General features: G+C 33.3%; 1 protein-coding gene across 1 annotated transcript; it reads left to right on the plus strand.

Annotated features, from left to right (window-relative positions):
• Positions 1–11,855: 11,855 nt before the first annotated feature.
• On the plus strand, positions 11,856–27,855 carry LOC143262655 (uncharacterized). Its single transcript, XM_076528226.1, has 3 exons — positions 11,856–11,951; positions 13,061–13,487; positions 27,670–27,855. Exons 1-3 carry the CDS (start codon positions 11,944–11,946, stop codon positions 27,853–27,855), a joined length of 621 nt encoding a protein of 206 aa, XP_076384341.1. The 5' UTR covers positions 11,856–11,943.
• The last annotated feature ends 20 nt before the right edge of the window (positions 27,856–27,875 follow it).

Genomic DNA, 27,875 nt, shown 5'->3' on the forward strand with positions numbered 1-27,875 from the left:
AAATATATTTTCTATTAATCCATATAATTTTGTTTATTAATAATAACAATAAATAAAATAGGAGTCTCGTTTCTTATTTTGAACGTCAAATATATTTATATAGTGTTAAACTTTAAATAACATATTGTTATTATTTATTTACCGTAAATAACCAGACCCTGTTTACTCCCGGTAGGTTCTGCTTTCCCTTGCAAATCATAATTTTCATCAAGGCTCGGTGCGAGCCTGTTTACAATGGTTCCTTCAATTGACTCATTTGCACTGGCTCGGCCTAATCCGCCGCTTCTCTTTTTTTTTTTAATTTAACTGAACGAGCCAATCCTTGCAAAATCCGTATGACACGACCGGTCATCGCAGGTACATGTGCTTACCTGATAGCCGGCAGCGGTGGCTAATGGTTTTCCACGGCAGACGTTTTTATACCTGGCGCATCTTTTCCGGTAGTATCCTTTTGTCATTGTTCGTCCTTGCTGATTAGGACGTTCTGTCCTTTAGCAAGGACAGTATAAATAGCCTGCCGATGTCAACGGAAACACTTATTCTGCGATCAGTGCAGCAACAACCAGCAATCAGCAAACAGCAGTGATCAGTGCGAAGACTTCGGCGAATTTTCTCAGTTAATTTTCCCAGTGAAGTATAGTGACAATTTCTTAGTGAACTAAAATGGCATGGTACGTACATTTTTGCTATATTTTTCCGCGAACATTCTTCAGTCACTTGTTTTGACTAATGTTTTCCGTGTGTCGGGTATAAGAAAGAACAATTTATTTTTACGAATTTACATATTTATAAATAAAATATATTTTTCATCGAGACACGAATCAACCTCTAGTTTGGCCGGATACGGAGAATTCTCCCTAATTGATGCTCGGATAGTGCACGAAGATGGACAAGTCGGGAAGAGGAGATACGATTATTCAAATTTTTGTAAATTGAAATCTTGAAAATTAGAACATTTAAATACTTGATAATTTAAAAAATGTACATTTAGAAATCGGAGAACTTAAAAATCGCGAATTTGTAAATCAAAGAATTTAGAGATTGAAATCTTAAAAATTAGATCATATAGAAATCAGCTAACTTCGAAATTGTAAATTTATAAATCAGAGAATTTAAAAACCGTCAATTTGAAAATCGGACGATTCAGAAATTGGAATCTTAAAAATCAGAAAGTACAGAAACCAGATAATTTCGAAATTATGAATTTAGAAGTATGCGCATTGAAACATCGTGCCATTCGAAACGGTTGGATCGAGAAATTGCAAGTTTCTCGGAACGGAAAAGTGTGTTTAATCCTGGCGTATAAATATTTCCAATTTATTCGCTTATAAAAACGAGTCGTCTACAAAGTTGTCGATTCACCGATAACTATAAAAACGAGCAGCGAGGCTCGAGTAATCGTGTCTCCTCTTCCCAGATTGTCCATTTCTGTGCGTAATCCGAGCGTCAGTTAGGGAGACACTACTGTATCTCCAAACGTTTCTGCAAACTTGATTCGATTAAAGCTTCCGTCGTTTAATATACCGTTTAATATTACTATACCACACGCCATCAGAAGCTGCAAGATACGTGCATACTAATTAATTGTTTCTTTTCGTTCAGTTCCAGAACTACAACTGAATCCTGCATTCAGTGGGGCTCCATAAATGGTGGAGAAATCGAGTTCGAGTCTCTGACGGAGAATACTTTGGAGGGAGCATTAGAAGTAATAAGGAAAAGCTTTTTCCCCAACGAGAGCATCTGCAAAGGCATAAATCTGTTATCGGATCCTTGTAGCGTCAAAGCGCTCGAGAAGGTGTGTTTGGCAGTTACTAGAGACGGTGTCAGCCTTGTCGCAATCGAAGTCAAGACTCAGAAAGTTGTTGGTGTCGTTCTCAATAAAATTAAGAAAATAAAAAGAGATGAAATTGACCCGCGGTGGTTGTGGGGGCAACCACCGTACGATCGACTTCCCCCGATCATTAGGCATCCTCCTGAAATGACTTGGCTTGAGAGCTTCAGAGAAGATTGTGAACATCACACGGCCAATGCCTACCTAGATTTGATGATTGCTATAAACGACCAGATAAATTTATTCGAATATTATGATGTTGATTGTATTATGGAGTGTATGTTCCTGGCTACGCTGCCGGAGATGCAGCAGCAAAATATTGGCGAGAGCTTAGTGTGCTTGTCCGTGGATGTTGCCAATGCGCTGGGTAGTGGAGAAGATGTGAAAGTACCATTAGCCGATACTGGAGGTGATAGTATAATCCGTCATTACCTGGGCGTACCGAAGTTAGTGACTGCCGTCATGACTTGCAATTACGCGCAGATCATCGCGAGGAGGTGCCGCTTTAAGGTCTTTAAAAGGATCAATTACAGGAACTTTGGCTGGGATAACGTACCGTTCCGCGAGAGAATCGGGGATGAGCATCGTGACTTCACTGTAGTAGTCAAGAAAATAAAGAACTTGTACGATTCTTAAAGAAGATATCGCGATATCAAGAAAATTATATTTTATTTAGTATTTACGTGTGTTTAGCACGATTACGATAATATAATTTTGACCGAAGTTGTCAATTATTATCCTCGAAATTATCTTTGGAATTATTAATTTTGAACTTATCATCTTCGAAATTGTTATCTTCGACATTGTGATCATCTTCGACATTATTATCTTCGAAATTATTATCTTCGAAGTGATCCTAGAAATAATTATCTTTGAAATTGTTATCCTAGAAATTATTATCTTTGAAATTGTTATTCTATAAAGTGTTATCTCCGAAATTGTTATCTTTGGAAATATAGATCTCGAAATTATTATCCTTGAAATTATTATCCTTGAAATTATTATCCTTGAAATTATTATCCTTCAAATTATTATCTTTAGAATTATCATCGAAATGATTAAAATAACACCAATTGACCAAAATATATTCGCTATGCATTGCTATTGGAATCTCGTCGATTTATCAATCGACTTATCAATGAAAAGTGTAGAAATAAAACAATGAAATTTATACTTTTCTGCCTGGTTACTCGTCGTTTAAGCCACTTCATGAAGGAACGGAGATCAGGCACTCGCGCATTTGCATCAACATTTGCATTGTTGCGGCGCAACGCCGACGTAAAATAAATAAAGCAAATCGCCGAGAATTCCGGAATTCATAAAGTTCGCACGGAATCGCAGTTATTCTTTTCTGATTATTATTCATGGTCGTGATGAATAAGTCGCGTCCGTTCCTTCGGAACCAACATCTTTTTCTGTGAAATATCAGCGGAACGATGCCGCCGTAGAAACAAATTGGAAATATTTATACGCCGGGATTAAACACATTCTTCCTTTCCGAGAAACTTGCAGTTTCTCGATCCAGCCGTTTTGAAAGGTACGATGTTTCAATGCGCATACTTCTAAATTCACAATTTCGAAATTATCTGGTTTCTGTAGTTTCCGATTTTTAAGATTTCAATTTCTGAATTGTCCGATTTATAAATTCACGATTTTTAAGTCTTCTGATATCTAAATTAACAACTTTGAAATCATTTGGTTTCTAAATTTCCTGATTTTTAAGATTTCAATTTATAAATTCTTCGATTTTTATGTTATTTGATTTTTAAGATTGCAATTTATAAATTCTTTGATTTTTAAATTCACGATTTTTATGTCATTTGATTTTTAAATTTAGAATTTTGAAGTCATCTGATTCCTAAATGTTTTAATTTTTGAGATTCCGATTTCTAAATTCTTCGATTTTCGAATTTGTAATTTTTAATTTTTCAGATTATGGTACCTAAATGTTTCGATTTTTGAAATGCGATATCTTGATTGTTATTTCGGAACAGTTTGTATTCCAATCGGCGATCTATGGATTATTGTAGAGTGGTTTAAACGACGCCGTTATTAACACTGTCTGGAGGTTTGTCGTTTTCACGTTCGAACTAGCCAGCGGTTAATCGAACCTTGGTAATGTCCCGCGTACACGCGGAATTAGAAACGTATAATTCCAATCCAATTCGCCTGCCACGTTGAATTTCATTTACACCGGCGCGACGGCGGTTTTGGTGCGTCCGATTTGATTAGCAGTAACAATTCGGTTGACTGCAGTTTGTTTAGACGATTTAGATTCAATGGATTCAATCCGCGAAGCCGCTCCAAAGGGAAACCGAACGGTTCGCACGATTAGCACTTTTCTTTTCGTTATTAGCTATTGTTATTATCTTGTGTTATTATCCACAGCTTGGTTGTGTTAAATACAAATTGTCTACGTCGATCGCGACATACAAATACAATACTCTATAATATGACCGAATTTGGCTTCCGATGATTCCACCATTTTGCATTTGAATAATGATGTTTCGTCATAAATTTATAAAATTCTATTGCCATTATTAACAATTGATCTTACTTTTCGTAGATTATTATTAAAAGAACAGGATTTGGAACGACTTTATCGCCTAATAAATGCTCTGTGACGAAAGCTAACCCAAAATCGACAATTACTGTTTAGCAACGTACGCTTTCAAAATATGCAAATATCATAATTATACAAAGTTCTCGCTATTAATAATTGTGGCTTGTTAACAATTGTTGTTGTGATAAAATTGTTCGTAATTCATTGTAAATATATTGTCAACAATTGTTGCTGTAATAAAATTGTTCATAATTCATTGTAAATATAATGTTAATAATTTGTATCATTTGTCGTAGACAAATGTATACAAATTCTTGAGCAATTAATAAATTCTCAGTCTGCTTCATTGATAACAAATTTTGCAGTATGTTTTCGATTTCTTTAAAAATAAATATTGACGCAACGATAAAGAAATGTTCAGAATTTTATGAATATAATACGATGATAAATAAAAAGGGAAGTTTGTAAATACGGATATGTAGTTACAATAGAGGAATAATCAAAGTGGTGCACACATCCGATTGACTGCTGCGTTCTCACTGTAATTTCCGATCCGCGTCGCGATCTAATGGATTAACAGAAGCTTGCGGTCTCGTGTTAAAACGGATATTAACAGACTGCAACTAAAATAATCAATTAAACCCCTTTAACAGAATTGCATGCAGACGTGAATCCTATTAGCGGCTTTGCTCAGCCTCTAATACATTCGTTATGTAACAGAGTTGCAATCATTGTAGAGAGGATAGCGAATTACATGTTTTTGAAAATCCATTGCTTGAATTTTGAATAATTTCCGTACACAGAAAATGGCATCAAATGGTATAAAATAGCATAAAATTGCCTAAAATTGCATAAAATGGGATAAAGTAGCATAAAATGGTGTAAAATGGCAGAAAATGGCAAGGAAAGCTAGTAGATCACTGTTTTTGGTCCCAATGGAAAGAGGAGACTTCATTCTATCAGATCATAGTCATTTCAATCGCTATGAAAAGTTTAAATTATGAGAGAAATGTGAATTTGAAAATAACCAAAAAATTACCATCTCTACTTAGAATGGGGGGTCTTAAAGATACAAAGGCACTAATACTGAATAATCCAAACGGCGCGAAAGCTAAGATTTCACCCTTTGAAATGTATCTAAGGACACCATTTTATAGTTTTTTTTGTTAACAAAGTTACGATATTTTGAATTTCAGGATTTCATTCGGAAGAGAATCCAAGGTGCTATACGATGGCAAACAAAAATCATAGATCAATATTTTCGGGCTCATTCGAAAGGGGAGACTTCGTTCGTTAAAATAATTGTGAACTAAACAATTTTTTGAACCACTCAGACGTATGCGAATATGAGAAATCGTCAAGACGGAAACATTTGTATTTACAGTGCAGGGTATTAACGAAATAAAATTTATTAAACAGAAGAATTAAGATGCTACGAAACTGGAAACTTGGACTTTTAAAATGAGTCGAAGAACACCACCCTAAAAAATGTTCGCCTAGAATTCCACGACCTCAGAAATCACACTAACCTTGGACACTTTTTTTCAAAACTGCCATGAATTGGCAACAAAATATCGCAGATCAATGTTCTTGGACTCGTTGGAAAGGGAATACTTCGTTCCACAGAATCACGGTGATTTCGTACGCCGGAGAAACGTTTCGAACATATTAGAAGCACGTGAATTTGAAAAACGACCAACAATGTTCCATTTTCGCTTATCGCTCGAGTTCCATCGAACCATTTTTCGTTTCGTGCGATTTATGGTGTAGTGCCGGCAGTGCACAGAGCCAAAAATATACGCGCCGAATCGGAAATGTGATTATCATGTTCGCGCGACCCCCAGCCGCCGAAATTCAATTGGTCCAGCAAGTTTCGGTTGATCCAGCAAATCAGAACTTGGTGAAATATCGTTGGCGCACTTGTAACAATGACACGGAGTCACTAGAGCTTCAGATGATAGCGATTAGGGCAAATTTCGCAGGAGTTAGACGATTACGCTAGTTCTGGCTTGTCGTCGACGGATAATAAAACGGATAATAAGAGCACGCGTCGCGACGGATAATTTACGATTTTTCGATGATTTTTAGCGCTGGTTGACAAGAATCGCCGGTACGAATGTCGGACAATTTTATTTCATAATTTTAATTGCTCCTGGACAAAATATTCTCCTTTTTATTTTCTGCACTGTGAAACTGCCCCTTTAACAACGACATCCTGATGTTATTCTATTTTCTTGTATATTCATCAAATTTATCAGATATTAAAATAATGTGTATAATAAAACGTGAACTCTTTATCCCCTTTTCCTATTTTCTTTTAGAGCGGAACAGCCCTTTTTTAATTGCGATATGTAGATGTTACCTTATTTTTTTATATGTTTAAAAAAAATGATATTAAATTATATGTTATTAAGGAATTTTCAATAAAAGCAAAATGTCGAAGAATTTTCAGAGTTGTTCAATACTGTTGATAATCAAATTTCATCAATTTATTTTGTCAATTGATTATACAAAAACTTGAAATATACAAGCGAATATTTACGCTAATTTTACGCACAAAATTCTCGACATATGTAAATAACAATCTCAATCGCCTCTCACTTCTCATTCATCATCCGATCATTGAATACATTGATCACGCATCATTCGTTTCCGCATTTATACTAATTATACAATTTTAATAAAAATAATCCCGAAAATATTAAATAAATAATTAAAAATTATTTCAATTATTTTTTTCATTCTTAACACACTCAATACATAGCTTTCTTATTATTAAATAAATGAATTTCCTTATATATCAGGTATGGAATTGTTATGTGTACAGTAAATTCTCCCTAATTGATGCTCAGCTTAGAAACAAAAATGGATAATTTGGGAAGAGAAGATACGATTAATCGAGCCTTGCAACTGGTTTTTATAGTTGCTGACAATCGGTATCTATAAAAAGGAGCTGCAAGGCTCGAATAACCGTATCTCCTTTTTCCAAATTGCCCATTTTTCTTTAGAAGCCGAAAGAAAATTGGGAAGAATTTAATATACAATGTACTATGAATGTATATGGAAACGTGGAAATATCTAAAAAATATGGGTGATACGAACAATGTTTTAAAACGAATATTATAAGATATCGATGATCAGATTCGATGCTTTGTACATGCTATTCAACAAAACTATTTGTTTATACTATTCGTTATTTCTCGATATAATCATCGATTTTTCAAGTTCCATCGTATAGATATTAATCAGTGAGGTATGTAAACACTTTTACAATACAATTCGAAAAGTCGTCGACTAGAACAACCGTGCCTGGGTTAAAGATTCGTTCTCGATGATCGCAAAGGATCGCATCTTAATGTCGATATTTACATCGATTTTTAAGTGAAAAAGAAAGAACTTTTATCATTAAATATATATATATAATAATATAATGCGTGCCATAAACTCGAGGACCGGTCGTAAAAGTATCAAAGTCGAGATCCTGGGTCTGGCCCCTTGAAAGTCCTTATAATTTTACAACCGGTCCTAAGAACCGACCGTTCATGTCACGTATTTGGGTATGCTAGAATTTCTGATTTTAATTTCTGCTTGCCCCCTCCCCCATCGGACAATGTTCTGCCCATCATCAGCACGGCATTCTAGTCTATTGATTACGGGTGAATAATGGTGGGGGAGATTAACCAAGAAATTCTTATTTGTATTCTCTTCGATCGTGAATGGACGTAACGGTACCTTAAGGGGTGAACGTTTCCTCTGCCCAATCCGCTGGAAGGTCCGCGGACTGTACGCATTCTTGTAAATGAACAAGAAAACAATGTACGCAACAATCTACGTTTTCTTGGCTAATGACCGTGCCCGGCCGCTCGGTCTCCCGTGCAATTTACCGTACGGTGCAGTAAATCCACCCTAATTGACGCTCAGATTGTGCACGAATTCTGTTTACACAGCTATACATATATCGATTTACCAGTGAAATTCATGATGTTCGAAATAAAAATCGAGCCGTCGAAAAACTTTCGGTGTTGTTAATTATAATTGTTCAATATTGTTGATAATCATATTTTATCGATTTATAATAGTAAATACTATAAATTATAACAATAGTAAATTCTAGCCGGACTACATAGCTTATGTGTTAATTTTATAGTAATTAATACGAATGTTAATTTCAGCAATGCTAATGCGAAAATTGACAGCAATTTCAATTTCGATGATATTAAATAATATGTTATTAAGGAATTTTCAATAAAAACAAAATGTCGAAGAAATTTCAGAATTGTTGTATACTGATGATAATCAAATTTCATAAATTTATATTGTCAATTGATTATACAAAAGATTAAAATATACACGCGAATATTTACGCTAATTTCACGCTCAAAATTCTATATATGTAAATAACAATTTCAATCGCCTCTCACTTCTCATTCATCATCCGATCATCGAATACATTGATTTTCACTGCTCACGCATCATTCGATTCCGCAGTTATACCAATTATACAATTTTAATAAAAATAACCCCGAAAATATTAAATAAATAATTAAAAATTATTTCAATTATTTTTTTCATTCTTGATACATTAAATACATAGCTTTCTTATTATTAAATAAATGAATTTCCTTATATATCAAGTATGGAATTGTTATGTGTACAGTAAATTCTCCCTAATTGATGCTCAGCCTTAGAAACAAAAATGGACAATTTGGGAAGAGGAGATACAATTATTCGAGCTTTGCGGTTCGTTTTTATAGTTAACGATTGCCACCAACTATAAAAACGAGCCGTGAGGCAACGAAAGCATTCTTTTTGAAAGAAAATTGCTGCTATATTTTTAGACATAATCATTTCAAATTTATATTTATTTATATGTAAAATAAAATTTGTATTCTAAAGATTTCTATGGAATTTCCAATGAAATAATCATCAATTATTAATTAATAGATAATGAAACAAAAATTGAGACAATCTTCAACGAAAAATTTTAATTCTGACCAACGATGCCCTAAATTATTGGTAGCGAAATATATTTCTTGAAATGAGGGACTCGACGAAAACTCGCCTGCGACTCGACTTTTGGTGAACAGATGCGGACGATATATAATACTGTAAAATACTAAAATGTATAAGGGAGAGTAACGTTTTCACGAAAATACTGCTTCGCACGGATAGATCGATATTGTCTACAATTCATCATCGGGAGGACAAGCGCAATACAAATTGAATCATTCGGAAATCTTAATCGTTTCTCATTGGTTTATTTTGAAAATGGTGTTTTTTTTATTTTAAAAAATTTAATTTATTATTTGTATAATATTAATAATTATAATTATACATTTATTATTTAGATAACGATAAGTTATGTACATGCTAAAAATTTCACTGAAATCGGTTGACCTTCGTACGAGCTGTAAATAATTAATGATCGCAAAAATCGCACTTTTTATCAAGAAGTGTGAGAAATTTGCAATTTTTACAATCTTTTAACGTTTGTAACTTACCATTGCGTTAAACGATTTCAATGAAATTTTCAGCATGCGTATAACTTACCGAGATCAACAAGACGCATTTTTTACATTTTCGTTAGATTTCATAATATAAACATCCTTTTTTATTTTTAAATAATTAACCTTCATATTTCAAAAGAAGTATTCGAAATTTATAGATTTTATCATTATTAATAAATATAATTAACTAATGATATATATTGAAATTATTTATAAATATTTTATTAAACATTCATTAGTTAAATATCTCGAAGTTCGAAAAATCGGCAAAATCGGCAAAATTAGCCTAAAAGTGATCAAAAATAGCTTCCTCAGATAAGAAAGTTAAACAACGAGAGACTTTTACTTTCTTTTGTCATTCCAAGCATGTAATAGCAAAATTGAAACATTGTCTATTATACAGGTCCCTCTATGATCTAAAAAAAAATTCAAATCGTCTACTCTAATTTTAAAAAAGTTAAAATTGCGCCTTGAGAAGTGTTCGAATGTCAGTGGGACTCACTGTATACATATAGCTGATGGCCGGTCTCGGCGACCAAGGGTTGTATTCGCGAGGCATTTTCACGCCCGGCATCTTTTTCGCCGGCATTGTTCGTCCTTGACGAATACGAGTTCTCTGTTCTTCAGCAAGGGCGAAATAAAGAGCCCTCCCAAGCATTGGCGGATTAATGCGTACTGGTGCCCGAGGCGCGATACAAAATTGAAATCCCTAATACGCTATGACAGGCTATGACAAATAGAGCGATTATTAAAAAAAGTTTTATTTGAAAATAAAAACTTTATTTATGGCATTGAGAAATTAATTTCAATAACAGCTTTTCTGGACTTTTGCTAGTGCACAGTCGAATGCATGTGTAGATTTCAGCTAGCGACTTGCGTTCATTTGTCGCATATGCATTGCATTTATATCATTTTACTACATGAAATAATATCACGTTGTTCGTTTCAACAGACAGCTGTTATATTATGTATAAAAAAATAAAATACTACTAATTTATCAATATGTAATTTAATCAAAGTAATACATGTTTGCTGGCTTTAAATGGACTTACATCATTTTCATAATTAATCAATTGTAATAATCATTTAATTTCAATTATGAAATTTTAAATATCATTCGAAATATATTTTCTATTAATCCATATAATTTTGTTTATTAATAATTACAATAAATAAAATAGGAGTCTCGTTTCTTATTTTGAACGTTAAATATATTTATATATTGTTAAACTTAAAATAAGATATTGTTATTATTTATTTACTCTCTTTATGTGGCGGTGTTTTGAAATAGTCATGATGCACAGGCGTTACATAATGTAATAACTGTTTCATATCCTTATATTTTTCGTATGTAACAGATCTCTCGGCATCGCTATACAAAGATGACATTTGAAAACATTAATTCCACTTGGATATCTCCCGCATCACTATACCTGCAGGAAAATTCTTCATACCATCGAATGCCCCCTTTCATGCTAAACAACTTTTGTAGGAACATGTTTTCGATAACTTCACCCTGTAAATATATCGAATAACAAAGGTACTGTAAATAACCAGGCCCTAATTAGTCCCCGTAGGTTCTGCTTTCCCTTGCAAATCATAATTTTCATCAAGGCTCGGTGCGAGCCTGTTTACGATGGTTCCTTCAATTGACTCATTTCCACTAGCTCGGCCTAACCCGCCGCTGTTCTTTTTCTTTTAATTTAACCGAACGAACCGATCCTTGTAAAATCCGTATGACACGACCGGTCATCGCAGGTACACGTGCTTACCTGATAGCCGGCCGCGGTGGCTAATGATTTTCCACGGGAGACGTTTTCATACCTGGCGCATTTTTTTTCGGGTAGTATCCTTTTGTCATTGTTCGTCTTTGCTGATTAGGACGTTCTGTCCTTTAGCAAGGACAGTATAAATACCCTGCCGATGTCAACGGAAACACTCATTCTGTGATCAGTGCAGCAGTGATCAGTGCGAAGACCTCGGCGAATTTTCTCAGTTAATTTTCCCAGTGAAGTATAGTGAGAATTTCTTAGTGAACTAAAATGGAATGGTACGTACATTTTTGCTATATTCTTCCGCGAACATTCTTCAGTCACTTGTTTTGACTAATGTTTTCCGTGTGTCGGCTATAAGAAAGACAATTTATTTTTACGAATTTAAATATTTATAAATAAAATATATTTTTCATCGAGATATGAGTCAACCTCTATTTTGGCCGGATACGGAGAATTCTCCCTAATTGACGCTCGGATAGTGCACGAAGATGGACAAGTCGGGAAGAGGAGATACGATTATTCAAATTTGTAAATTGAAATCTTGAAAATTAGAAAATTTAAATACTAGATAATTTAAAAAATGTACATTTATATATATATAGAAATCGGAGAACTTAAAAATCGTGAATTTGTAAATCAAAGAATTTAGAAATTAAAATGATAAGATTTAGAAAATTTGGGAAGCAGATGATTTAAAAATTTGTAAATTTAAGAGTCGGAAATCTTAAAAAGCGTAAATGCAGAAATCAAACAATTCAGAAATCGAAACGGTAAGAACTAGAACATTTAGAAACCAGTTGATAACAATTAAAATTTCAGAAAACTGAAAAATCGTGAATTTATAAATCAAAGAATTTAGAAATTGAAATCTTAAAAATTTGATCATATAGAAATCAGCTGACTTCGAAATTGTAAATTTATAAATCAGAGAATTTAAAAACCGTCAATTTGATTTGAATTGGAATTGGAATCTTAAAAATCAGAAACTACAGAAACCAGATAATTTCGAAATTATGAATTTAGAAGTATGCGCATTGAAACATCGTGCCATTCGAAACGGATGGATCGAGAAATTGCAAGTTTTTCGGAACGGAAAAATGTGTTTAATCCTGGCGTATAGATATTTCCAATCTATTCGCTTATAAAAACGAGTCGTCTACAAAGTTGTCGATTCACCGATAACTATAAAAACGAGCCGCGAGGCTCGAGTAATCGTGTCTCCTCTTCCCAGATTGTCCATTTCTGTGCGTAATCCGAGCGTCAGTTAGGAAGACATTACTGTATCTCCAAACGTTTCTGGAAACTTGATTCGATTAAAGCTTCCGTCGTTTAATATACCGTTTAATATTACGTGCATACTAATTAATTGTTTCTTTTCGTTCAGTTCCAGAACTAATACTGAATCCTGCATTGAGTGGGGCTCCATAGAAGGTGGAGAAATCGAGTTCGAGTCTCTGACGGAGGATACTTTGGAGGGAGCATTACAAGTAATAAGGAAAAGCTTTTTCCCCAACGAGAGCATCTGCAAAGCCGTAAATCTGATATCGGCGCCTTGTAGCGTCAGAGCGCTCGAGGAGCTCTGTGTGGAAATTGCTAAAGACGGTGTCAGCATTGTTGCAGTCGACGTCAAGACTGGGGAAGTTGTTGGTGTTGTTCTCAATAAAATTAAGATATTGAGAGATCATCCGATGCCGAGAGATCCTGTAACTAACCCGCGACGTCCGTGTGGGCGCCCACCGTTTCGTCGACATCGCCCGGTCCTCTGGCGACCTTGCCAAAAGAGTTGGCTTGAAAGATTCAAGGATAATTGCGTACATCACCGGGTCAGGGGCTACGTAGATTTTCTGATTGCTATACACAGCAAGATAAATTTATTCAAATATTATAATATTGATTGTATTATGGAGTTGATGTTCCTGGCTACGCTGCCGGAGATGCAGCAGCGAAAAATTGGCGAGGGCTTAGTGTCCGTGTCCGTGGAGGTTGCCAATGCGCTGAATAATGGACAGCAAGTGAAAGTACCGATATCTGACACTGGAATTAATAGCGTGATCCATAATTTTCTGAGCATACCGAAGTTAGTGACTGCAATCATGACTTCCAATTACGCGCAGATCATCGCGAGGAGGTGCCGCTTAAAGGTCTTGGAAAGGATTAATTACAGGGGCTTTCGTTATAGTGACGTATCGTTCCGCAAGAGAATAGGGAAGGAGCATCGTGACTTCACTGTTGTAGCCAAGAAAATAAAGAACTAATCGACGGTTCAGAAGATATCGCAATGTCAAGAAAATTATATTTTATTTAGTATTTGCTTGTATTTAACAGGATTTCTATAATTTCGACCGAAATTGTCAATTATTATCTTCGAAATTATCATCTTTGAAATTATTAATTCTGAAATTATCATTTTCGAAATTGTTATCTTCAAAATTGTTATCTTCGACATTGATATCTTCGAAATCATTATCTTCGAAATTACTATCTTCGAAATTATTACCTTCGAAATTATCCCAGAAATTATTCTAGAAATTATTATTTTTGAAATTGTTATCCTAGAAATTACTATCTTTGTAATTGTTATTCTAGAAAGTGTTGTCTCCGAAATTGTTGTCTTTGGAAATATAATTCTCGAAATTATTATCTTTGAAATTATTATCCTTGAAATTATTGTCATTAAAATTATCATCGAAATGATTGAAATAACACCAATTGGCCAAAATATATTCGCTATGCAATCTCGTCGATGTAACACTTATCAATGAAAAGTGTAGAAACAAAACAATGAAATTTATACTTTTCTGCCACGTTTCTCGTCGTTTCAGCCACTTCATGAAGGAACGGAGATCAGGCACTCGCGATCGGGCACTAATACTAAATAATCCAAACGGCGCGAAAGCGAAGATTTCACCCTTTGAAATGTATCTAAGAACACCATTCTACAGTTTTTTTTGTTAACAAAGTTACGGTATTTTGAATTTCAGAATTTCATTCGGAAGAGAATCCAAGGTGCTATACGATGGCAAACAAAAATCATAGATCAATACTTTCGGGCTCATTCGAAAGGGGAGACTTCGTTCGTTAAAATAATTGTGATTGCGTTTGCCAAACAATTTTTTGAACCACTCAGATCTATGCGAATATGAGAAATCGACAGGACGGAACCATTTTTATTTACAGTGCAGGGTATTAACGAAATAAAATTTATAAAACAGGAGAATTAAGATGCTACGAAACTGGGAAATTGGACTTCTAAAATGAGTAGAAAAACACCACCCTACGATATTTTTTAACGAAGTTATGGTATTCTGAATTTCGAAAAATGTTCGCCTAGAATTCCACGACCTCAGAAATCACATTAATCTTGTATACTTTTTTTCAAAACTGCTATAAATTTGCAACAAAGTATCGCAGATCAACGTTCTTGGATTCGTTGGAAAGGGAATACTTCGTTCCACAGAATCACGGTGATTTCATACGCCGGAGAAACGTTTCGAACTTATCAGAAGCACGCGAATTTGAAAAATGACCAACAAAGTTTCATTTTCGCTTATCGCTCGAGTTCCATCGAACCATTTTTCGTTTCGTGCGATTTATGGTGTAGTGCCGGCCGTGCGTAGAGCCAAAAATATTCGCGCTGAGTCGGAAATGTGATTATCATGTTCGCGCGACCTTTACGAAGGCGGCTGGCCACCCCCGGCCGCCGAAATTCAATTGGTCCAGCAAGTTTCGGTTGATCCAGCGAATCAGAATTTGGTGAAATATCGTTGGCGCACTTGTAACAATGACACGGAGTCACTACAGCTTCAGATGATCGCGATTAGGGCAAATTTCGCAGGAGTTAAACGATTACGCTGATTCTGGCTCGTGAGCACGCGTCGCGACGGATAATTTACGATTTTTCGATGATTTTTATGTCGAAATTATGAATGTCGGACAATTTTATTTCATAATTTTAATTGCTCCTGAACAAAAAATTTTCATCCCCTTTTTATTTTCTGCACGGTGAAACTGCCCCTTTAACAACGACATCCTGATGTTATCCCATTTTCTTGTATATTTTGCAAATTTATCAGGTATTAAAATAATGCGTATAATAAAATTTGAACTTTTTATCCCCTTTACCTATTTTTTTTTAGAGCGGAACAGCCCCTTTTTAATTGCGATATGTAGATGTTACCCTATTTTTGTATATGTTATCAAAATTCTCATGACATTAAAAAGCTGTTTATAACATAAATTAAATTTTTCATGCCTTCCTTACTTTCTTCAGGGTGAAACTACCGCCTTAATAACGACGTCTAGATATTACCTATCTCCATGTTTATTTCTAAAATTTTACCGTATATTAATAAAATATTTGCAGTGAAAATTAAATGTTTCATCCCTTTTTATTTTTCGTAGTACGAAACTACCCCCTGAATGAATGTGGTATCTTGTAGATGTTTCCCTCTCTGCATAATTATTTCTACAATTTTATTGGATATTAAGAAATTACTTCCAGCGAAAATTAGATTTTGCACCCCTTTTTATTTTCTTTGAGATAGAACTTCCATATTTTTAAAATTGCACCAGATATTAAAAAAATTTAAGATAAAAATTTAAAGATATTAAAAAATTGAATTTCTTTCCTTCGTTTATATTTTTAAGGGTAAAACTATCCCCTCCTTGCTCGAATGATATATATTCGATATGTACTAAATATTCAAAAATATGTTACAATAAAAATTGAATATGTTGTCATTTAAAACAATGCAGTCATATAATGTAACAAATATAAATTTTCTGTCTCGTGTAGAATTTATTAACGACAGAGTATGCTAATCAACATGACAATGAAAGAAATCGTATTTCAAGGGGTTAATTACGTCGGAGAATCTGTAAAATTTTTTCTCCGAGGAATTTATAAATAGCCCGAGGCTATACGAATATTAAAAACTTTATAATGAAGGGATCGGAATAGTTGAATTTTGTGGAAGGGTAATTATTCCTCAGACGAAGTTTGGTTGTTGACAGGAACAGCGATTCTTCGAACGAAATTTAAAATAAAAATTGAAATATCATAAGAATTTTATATTGTTCAACATTGTTGATAATCATATTTTATCAATTTATAATGGTAAATAATATAAATTATAACAATAGTAAGTTCTAGCCAGACCACATAGCTTATGTTAATTTTATAGCAATTACAATTTGAACGACACCAGTTAATGTTAGATTAATACGAATTTTAATTTCAGCAATGCTAATGCGAAAATTTACAGCAATTTGAATTTCGATGATATTAAATGATATGTTATTAAGGAATTTCAATAAAAGCAAAATGTCGAAGAATTTTCAGAGTTGTTGTATACTGTTGATAATCAAATTTCATCAATTTATATTGTCAATTGATTGTACAAAAAATTAAAATATACACGCGAATATTTACGCTAATTTCACGCACTATATTCTCGACATATGTAAATAACAATCTCAATCGCCTCTCACTTCTCAATCATCAGCCGATCATTGAATACATTGATTTTCACTTCTCTCGCATCATTCGATTCCGCAGTTATATCAATTATACAATTTTAATAAAAATAATCCCGAAAATATTATATAACTAATTAAAAATTGTTTCAATTATTGTTTTCATTCGTGATACACTAAATACGTAGCTTTCTCGTTATTAAATAAATGAATTTCCTTGTATATCAATTATGGAATTTATATACATCCATATTTCGGTTTCGTGAAATACTAAATAGAATTGATTCTCATATTATACAATAATTGAATTTTCGAACGTGATAATTATGGCATGGAACTCTTGGGAATTATAGCTGTGTTTGATTATTGAAGCACATTAGCGAGCCGAGAGATGACCAAGCAATATTAATTATAATTTCGAAAGTTTTCTTTTCGAAAGAAAATTACTGCTATATTTTTAGACACAATTTTTTTAACTTTATATTTATGTATATATGTACAAGAAAACTTTAATTCTGAAGATTTCTACTTAATTACCAATGAAATAATTATCAATTATGAATGATTTGAAAATTAAATAAACATTGAGACAATCTTTAACAAAAATGTACGTGTACATATCCATTTATTACTAATGATTTTATTCTCCACGATCTTCATGAAACTTCTTTGAAAATAGGTTTTAATAATTATTTCATATAAGTTCGTAACTAAAATAAATATTATAATTAAAATAAATATATTTATTTATGGAAAATGTTTTCTGTTCTTGATTTTCACGTAACTTCAACCAATGTAATATTTAATTATCATTACACATAAATTCAATTTAAATGAATGTTGAAATAATCGTAAGAATAATACGCGGTTGTATTTGTTTATAGAAGGTGATTTTCTCTCGTTAATTTTCATCGAACTGCAGAGGAAATAATAATAATTATTATTATTATTATGAACAAATTTCATTAAAATGGTTCCCAATTATTAAAAGGAGAATACGTTCGATAATGAATTTCTCCTGACGAATTGCACAGAGATTATTACAACAACAAATGTATATTTTATATAGACATGTAAAATCAGTGGCCTAATCGAAGCTTATCAAACATTCACGAAACCAGTACGAAATAATCCTTGCGCTGATAGCTGGCTCATTATCAATCCATCAAATCCATAATCCCCTATGCAACAAATACGACGTGAACTCGAAAGTCGATCATTCTCTTTCTCGTCGATCAATACCGTTGAGAGTTTCGCAAAATTTTCCGCGAAAATCTCGCATCAAACATAATTCCGCTATTCGAGTTTAGTTAAATGTGAATTCGAGCCGAATGATTTCGCACGATCCATCAAATGATAAATGTCGTCGACTGTAGAAATACTATACATTAAAAAATCACAGCAGAAGCTCAATGATTGTAAGAATCGTTGTAATACATGGAAGAATTCCGATACATGCAAAATACAATTAAGAAGAAAATGATAGAAATATTAGAAACTTGACGAAATACAATAATCAAATATAAAGATAGTAAAATGTAGAAACTATATAAATTCAGTAATCAAATGTAGATATATTCAAATATGGATACTATTTATTATATATTACTATATATATTATATTTATTATATTATTATATTATAATATAGATTATTAATATACAACAAATATAAAATTTACTGAATTTTTGAATTCATGTAGCTTCTACATTTTAGTATTTTTATATTTGGCTATATGTATAAACAATATAAATAGAGTATACATAATAAATAAAGAAATATTAAAAATATAAAAACTGCACGAATGTAATAATCAAATATAGAAATACTAAAGCCATAGAAACCACTAAAATGCAACTGGCGAATATAGAAACACTAAAATATAGAAACTACGTAAATGGAATAGTCAAATACACAAGAACTAAAAATTTAAAAATTATGAAAGATGCAAAATAGGGGAAAACTATAAAAAAAGACCGGTGTAAGTTGTGATTACGAAAAATATAGAGTCTACAGAAAATGCAATAGTCAAATATACAAGTACTAGAAATTTAAAAATTGTAAGATATGTAAACTGGGGGAAAACTATAAAAAATACCCGCTGTAAATCGTGGTAGTACTAATATAAATGACAAATAAAATTAATAACTAATTACCAATGATCAAATATAGAAATACCAAAAATTTTAGAAAGTGTAGAAGATATAAAATAGGCGGGGAATATAACAAACAATATTATAAATGATAAAATTTTCGTTATCATCATTTTACACTTTTAAACATTACACGAAGCAAAATTGTGTAACTTAACAAAAAAAAAATTATTGTGTGTGTATTATACTATTTTCTATATTTAATATACATATAATTGGGTTGATGGTTTTAATCAATCATCTTCTCCTAATAGCATGTAATTACAGTCGCATTACAATATTCATCATACTCCAATCACAATCACAAATGGCGAGTTCTAATTACATTACAGCCAATATCGTATAATATTATATGTACATAGTCACCTTGTCACCGTCCACTCACCACAAACCACATCCAGTCTCTCACGAAATCAATATTAGCTTATAAGAAATTTATATTTCGACAACAGGAAACAATAATACCTCTCATCATATTAGTTTATGTCAATTTAACAGCAATTTGAATTTTAACGACACTAATTAATGTTAGGATAATATGAATTTTAAGTTCGAGAATATAATATTTTAATATATATAATAACATATATAATAATAATTTAATAATATTTTTTGTACAGAACTTCAACTCTCATGCTATTAAATAATATTTTTTGTTCAGGTATTAAAGCTCCAATAATATTGAACGGAATTATAATAACATCGATACGAATTTTATATTAAATTTATGGGATATATGATGCTCAATGTTATATTTTCATATGATATTGTTTAAAATTGTCTCATATTGTTCTTTTTAACAATGTTTGTTATATGACGTACAATGATTATTTATTGATATCACATTTATGAGGAATTTAGATATCAATAATTACTATCGCATAAATAACGATAACTAGATTGTTGCATCATTAAAATATTTGAATAATACAACGAGGAACTCAAATTTCCATGATTTTAAATAATGTTTAATTTATTAGGAATTCCAGGATCAATAACATTATACACAATGTAATCGTACTAAACCATTCTTATTAGGTTAATGCATAATTTAATACGGTAATAATGTATTAAATGCTGCAGCAATAAAAAAATATAAAAAATGTAAATTTGATAATATTATTAATTATATATATTTTATATATAAATATATATATATAATTAATAAAATATTATTAAATTAACATTTTTTATATTTTATAATATATAATTATAATTATGTATATATATATATATATATTATACTGTATATTATACTAAATTATTATATCGTGTATTATATAGTATAATTAAATACATTTATACTGTATATCATACTAAAAACTGTACATTATATATAATATAATGTAATACATTAAATACTATTTCTAGTATTTTACATAATTGCCAAAAGCTGAGTAATTAAATTATGTTACGTTCGCTATCAGCATAGTTATATTTATTGTATTTATTGCATTAAATACATTGTATCATCTTACGCGACATGATGAAAATGCCGCCAAAGTGAAGGCATCAATTCTCTAAATATCATGCTATGTGCTATAATTTTAAATAATTATATTCAGAACATTAATATGACGTTCTTTATGCTGCGGGCGAACGTGTTAAGCAATGATCCAAACGCCACGGGTTGAAATGACCTCGACGGTCCATAAACCAAAAATAATATTCTTCGTAATTGATCGCATTTTTTAATTCGAATCTTAACCGTTAGAAGCGATACGCAATTTCAATGCGTTCCTTTTAACGCTGCCAAAAACCTGTTCCCAGTCACGTCCCACCAAAATTGATATTCCCCGCCGTCGCCACAAATTTCCAATAAACTCGCCGCACCAACAGCGCCGCCGAAACCGAAGAAGGAAAACTCGATCGACACTCGCGTGTTTCCCGGTAACGAATCGTCGCTTTCGCCACTCCAACCACGAGTGCAAACACTACGTGGCTGCATCACCGACACCTTTAGGTGCTGGATCGGGGTGGGGTGGGGGGTCGTCGTTGGTGTTCGCTAAAGGTTGCCTCTGTGTTGTAAATAAACGGCGCGACCCGATCGTACTGAAGATAGAAGCCAATCATCCAGCAGGATTTCTGGTTTCCTTTAGTTCCGTCCCCCTCCACCGCTTTCTTCCGTACCTTATGGAGCATAGCAGTACTATCCCCCCCCCCCCAAAAAAATTTGCCGGAAAGCGATATTCGGAGTACGTATAGACTAACGGTCGTAAGACGTTGCCCGCGACCATCGAAACCGTCTTCCGACGGTTAATCCGATACATGGAGTTGCGAAATTTCAGCGACACGGTTGTTTTTATGTTTCTGGTCTCCTGACTTCTGCGAACGGCGGATTACGATCGCCGGATATCCATCTCGGTGGACGTAGAATAAAGCAGACCCGATTTTCTGAAGCTTCGCAGATTATGGTATTCGGAAATAAAAGAATTTCGTAGCTTGCTTTCAAGAGCCTTTTAGAGTGTAACGTACGGAGAATCTTCCCACGAATTTTTTATATTCCCTCCTGAAGGCATACGCCAGGCTGGCGCCAGCCAGCCGGGGATTCATTTGTATATCGCGAGTCGAGTACCTCCGAGAGAGTACGACGACGAACATTTCTGGAGTCGGACCACATAGGATCATCCCCACTACCATTTTTCCACAGAAAAACTGACTATATAAAGGGCCCAAACGCGACCGGGAATTGGGCTAGTTTCGAGTCATTCGTCGACGCGGAAACATTAGTAACATCGAGTTTCAATTCTTCTTCCGCGAAAACTTACTTACAGTTGTAAAACCCAACGCGTAATAATTTAGTTTTTACCAGTTTTCTTTGGTTTCAAGTTTAATCATTTCCACCTCCTGTTTCAAACCAGTAGTTGGTATAACCCACCAAGATATATCTTAACCGCTCGAGGTATATCTTTATTTCTTTTCTAACCCTAATATCAATTTCTCCAAACACCTTATCCTAATTTTAAAGGTAGCTACCCGTGTCGAAATAAACATCGGCTGGTCTACGCACCTCATCCAAAAATTCCAATTACATGCAACCTCCGGCCACCCAAACTGCCTGGCCCTCGGCTCGTAACAAGAGCATGATAAGACGAGTAGTATTGTGGTCATTTAATCCTGAGATAGTAGCGTCTGAAAGCAGAGGAACTTAAATATTTTTGATAAATTATTTTCGTTTAATTTTAAATAGAATCGTACGTGTTTTGATGAAGGGCGAAGAAACGAATCCAACAAGTATAATGATTGAATACTTTCGATTGTTTAACCTCGATATGTTTGCGTTTGAAAGTTGATTACTTAATGTTTCGGACACGATATTGTTACAAGAATTATATCTCTTTTTTAATGTTTATGATAATATTGTTACGGCGACTTGTCCAAATCAAGTGGCTGTAATGTGAAACAGCCCTGTTGTGAACACCTCCTTAAAGAATAATAGAAGAGAGGGGTTGCCACGGAGGTGTGTTATCAACGGACAATCGAAGAGTCGGGATCGGACCGTCGAGCGGTCCAAAGATCTCAAACATAATTGAATTGAGTTGTATTATAGTTTATGTACTTTATTGTAAATAAAATGCCGCGACGCGAAAGAAATGCAGTAATTCGCAACAATATTATTGAATCAATTGTTTTCTCATATAATAAAGCACTCCTTAAAGTAAGTAGAAACATAAATTTTGTTTATTTATTGCACATGTCCTTTTGTATAATAAGCGATAAACAAGATAGTGACGAAATTTAACGTCACAAAAATAATCGGACAGTCCGTAGGTATAGGTGAACTAGTTTTTATCGATGGTATTATGGATAAAATGAAATATTTGGACATTTTTTAAAGAAAATTTAATTACAAGTGTTATAAATATGGGTGTACGTACAGTTTTAAGTTTTATTAGGACAGTGATCCTAAACACAAGGTCAGAATTGTACAGGAATATTTGTTAAACAATTGTCCAAAAGTACTGCATCCTTCTCCTCAATCGCCTGATTTAAATCCAATTAAAAATTTATGGGATCAACTGGACCACAAAATTCGTACAATACTTACAAAGACAACAACAAAGATAAAACAACGTTTGTTAGACGAATGGAAACGAATTTCGTCGGATTATTTAAATAAAGTCATCTGTAACATGCCCAAGCGATTACATGAAGTAATAAAACAAAAGGGTCAACCGACAAAATATTAATATTATGATAACGTGATTAAAAAGATTTTCATTTTATATAAAATTAATGTAATTCATTCACTGTCCGAATATTTTTGTGACGTTAAATTTCCTCACAATCTTGTTCATCGCTTATTATACAAAAGAACATGTGCAATAAATAAACAAAATTTATGTTTCTACTTACTTTGTATGAGAAAACAATTGATTCAATAATACTATCATAAACAATAAAAAGGAGCAATTGTTCTTGTATCAATATCGTGTCCGAATATTAATGCGAGTCACTGTATATATTCATTATACTCGTTGCATTTGTCTTTCGATGCTCTACAAGAATATCGGTAACAATATACAGAGTGTTGTATAAAAGTGTGCTGGAAACAGGAGTAGTCCTCAGGAGTAGTATCTTTTTTTCAGATACAAATATCAAGCGGATTACGAAAAAAAACCGAAAAAATGGACGTCGGATCTGTTGTACATACGAAAACCACACAATGGAGCGATAGAAAAAGACATATCCCTAGTTAACAATACATATGTAACAATAATTTAAACAATATTTATAATTGATTATGTTTTTCTTATTACATTGTCTATAATCATATTGTTCATAACTGATAATATTCTTTATTACTACTTTAGACAATATATTTGTACTACGTGACCTATAATATTATTTAAAAAAAATTGGTTAAGTAAACATTTTTATCACAATTAAATACAAAAATTACTTAACACGAAGATCGTCGTATGAAATTTTATATTCCAATCATATAATTGTAGTAAAAAATCGTAGGCAAATATTGTAGCTAAAATAGAAAAATATTGACATCCACAAAAAATAAGTACTTGGTCAATGAAAATATATAAAGTAAAATGTACAACTAAAATGTTTAGAATAAAATGTTCAAACAAACTGTTCGATAAACATGCTTAAAATAAAATGTTCAACTAAAATGTGTAAAATAAAGTATTCACAACCAATATGTTTAAAATGAAGTGTTCAAAATAAAATGTTCAACTAAAATTAACATCTACGAAAAATAAGTTCGAAACAATGCTTGTGTACGTCGATAGCGTCTGGTGTCGCATTTCGTATCGACAGCGCATTCAAATTCAGGAAACCTCGAAAACATGAAAACACCGATTTTCATAAAAGTCGCACGAAGTTGTGGATTGTGGCCAACTCTTTGAGCGAAAAGTGCGACGTGTGGCGTCGGGTGTCATCTGTCGAAGGAACGTGCAAACGTCGGAATACAAAAATTCTCCCCTCCACACTCTCGCCGATCCCATCGCACACTCTAACCGCCATTTCTGGCGCGGCTCCTATCGGGTCCCTTATTTCGTCGACGAAAAAATGGGGAGGTGGGTGAACTGGAAGAATGCAGTCTCAAGCCTCCGCGACCTAACCCAGTGAAATGAATTGGAGGATCGTGCCCCGACCGTGAAAATCGACGCCAGAAAAATATTTTCCTGGCCTTCGTGCTCCGGGCAACGAACGATGCCGATCTTTTGCGTAAGCCGCTTCCAGATATCTCGCAGAGTCGCTGAGATCGCTCGGTCCCCGAAAAATTCCGTTGGAAAAGTCGTTCGCCCATCGATAGCAAAGATTTCTCGCAGACGGAAGTGGTCACGATTTTTTTTCTTGCGGATTTTAGGGTCGAAGGTTTAGGTTAGGTGGACGGGTTTTTATGGAGCTTGGTGGATGGCGTATGAAATGGAGGGTTCGGGGTGTAGTGAAAAAAAAAGATTGCAAATTGAATTGATATTTTATATTGCTAGTAATAATAAAATTTTTTATTTCATTAAAAAATCATTCAAATAATTCGACAAATTATTTATTTATTATTGCAAATGATAAAAAAAATATTTATTATGCAAATAAAATGTTATTTTTCATTTGGGTTTTAGAGAGGGACGAAAAGATTTAGAATACTATTTGCGCTGATATACATATGTATACTTAGTGAATAAATTTAGGATAATGTAAATTAAAGGGTTGGAACTTGAGTTCCAATATATCAATTACTAAAGAATTGAATTTGTATTACAAAGTTTCAATTATTTAAATCTCAAAATTTTAATTTTTTTAATTTTAATTTAAATATTAAGTTACACTTCTGCTTATGTCTACATGCTCCTATGTATTCAATAAATAGATTTTGGCTAGATTTTCTTTCTAATGTAAATTAAGGGTTGTTGACCAAGGTGATAATTACTGAAGGGGTGAATTCGGAGTGCATAGTTAATATTTAAAATAATTTCGAAATATTGATGAGTATTGATTTATTTTTGTCAATAGATTTAAGCTAGAACTCCATTTCCTTATAAATTTAAAGGTCCAGGGTTAATGACTGACGTGTATTAGTTACTGCTGAAGTAAATTTGGGGTGTAAGGTGAGTATTTTAAATTACTGTGAAATATTCACGAATGCTGATTTCAGTCAATAAAGGTCCGGCTTCCCTTTTCGATGTGAATGGAATGGTCGAGGGTTAATGACCGATTGATCGTGGGCAAAGTGAACATTTACAATCATTCCGGAATATTTCTGCATGCCGACGTATTTTTATAAAATCGACTTAGACCAGGTTTGCTAATACATTTCTATTAAATACGTTAAATAAATTTAAGTTAGCTTTCCTTTATTTTCTGAATCAGGGCGCCGAAGCTTGATGATAAAGATATCAACTATTGAAAGGGTGATTTTGAGGTGCAAAATTGACAGTTAAGATTATTCTAAGACACTCCCTGCGCTCTGATAATATTTTCTTGTCTACACGTATTCTGTAAGCAAGGGTTCGAGGTTCCCCTCTTGTACACAAGTTACCCAAAGGGGTGAGTTTGGGGTGCAAAGTTGGCAGTTTGTATTATTTTGGAAAGTTTGTTGATACTAATATTATTTATGTCATGTAAATTTCGGCTGGGTTCTCCTCTTTTTAATGTAAATCAGCTGGTTGCGGGGCGGTGTTGTACATCTAATTTACAGTAGGGACGAATTTTGGGGTGGAAAATTCACATAATTTTCGGAAGCTCGCAGATACTTACATATCTTTATTATGTAAGTTCATGTTGTACTTCCCTTTTAATATAAATCGGGGGATTGAGGGTTGAAGCTTCAAATGTTGATTGCCGAAAGGGTGAATTAGGGGTAGAAAGACATTTCAAACATTTTAGACGAATGATTCATTTCAAACATTTAATTGTAAACATTTTAGTTGTGTGTGTGTGTGTGTGATTATTTTAGATGATCATTTTAGTTAAACATTTTAGTGAAACATTTTATTTGAAACGCTTAAATAGAATGTCCTTTTGAAATGAATTTATAAACGCGTCTGAAAATATTATAGAAATTAAAATTTCAGAAAAATTAGAAGTCAGTGATGTTTTTGATGAAGCCGACTTACAATTAGAGAGTTTAATGATCCCTTCGAATGCCCGAAATATCTCTCTTAAGATGGAATTTTGCGGATCGGCATAATGGCTGATCTAATTTCACCGAATTACTCGCGCGACGGATTCTGGGACGATATGGGATTACCAAATCGCGTAATAACCTAATATTTCACCAGACTTCCCTCAGTCACGATGACAGTTTTCCATTTTCCTGGGCGCTTATGCCGCGAGAAAATACACGGGGTCGACACCAGCGCGAATGTTTAAATAAAAAGCGAGCAACGAACGCTTTCGGACCGCTTGTTGCTGATCGAGTATGTATAATTACCCCGACGTTATTGATACTTTTGGACCACGTTCGTAGTGTGCAATTCATTTTATTATTTACTTTATTAACGTCGATCACAGAAGTTACTAGGTAAACTGAAAAGTCACTAGCGAGGCACGACAAAATTGTCCATCAACTTTTAAAATATTTTGACCAGAAGTTTGCATAAAAATGGTTTAGTGATTATGAATAATATAATTTATATTAAATTTTTTAACGACGACCGCAGAAGTTACTAAATCAACCGAAAAACCACTAGCAAAATGCTGAAAAATTATCACAATCAACTACCAAGAATATTCGATTATTTTGCATAAAAATGGTTTCGAGACAGTGATTAATAATTTCTTAATTTTACTAATGCTGACCACGTAAATTACTTGTTAGAGTAACTAAAAAGTTAATAGCCAATGTTATGTTAAGAAATTAGCATAATATTAAGATGATTTATGGGAAGAGCGAATGTTTCAGAAAGTAAGATTTGCCTTTATACATGTACTCACGACTACTCTCGAAAATAGTCTGAGCACGAAAATGGGCACCGGATACATTACGATGACAGTCAGCTCCATCAACCGTGTTACGGCAGCGAGAGAGAACAGGAATGCGGTTAGAATCAGAAGTATCACCAGCTTCAACAGACCTATGATTGCCTAGAATTATAGTTCTGGTCATTA

This window comes from Megalopta genalis, unplaced genomic scaffold, assembly GCF_051020955.1.
Source record: "Megalopta genalis isolate 19385.01 unplaced genomic scaffold, iyMegGena1_principal scaffold0165, whole genome shotgun sequence".
NCBI lineage: Eukaryota > Metazoa > Arthropoda > Insecta > Hymenoptera > Halictidae > Megalopta > Megalopta genalis.

What these genes read in the sequence shown, in the direction of transcription:
- LOC143262655 (XM_076528226.1), top strand. An exon ending in AAAGATTCAAGGATAATTGC is followed by an intron (nt 13,488 to 27,669) that starts GTACATCACCGG and finishes CGAATGTTTCAG; the next exon opens with AAAGTAAGATTTGCCTTTAT.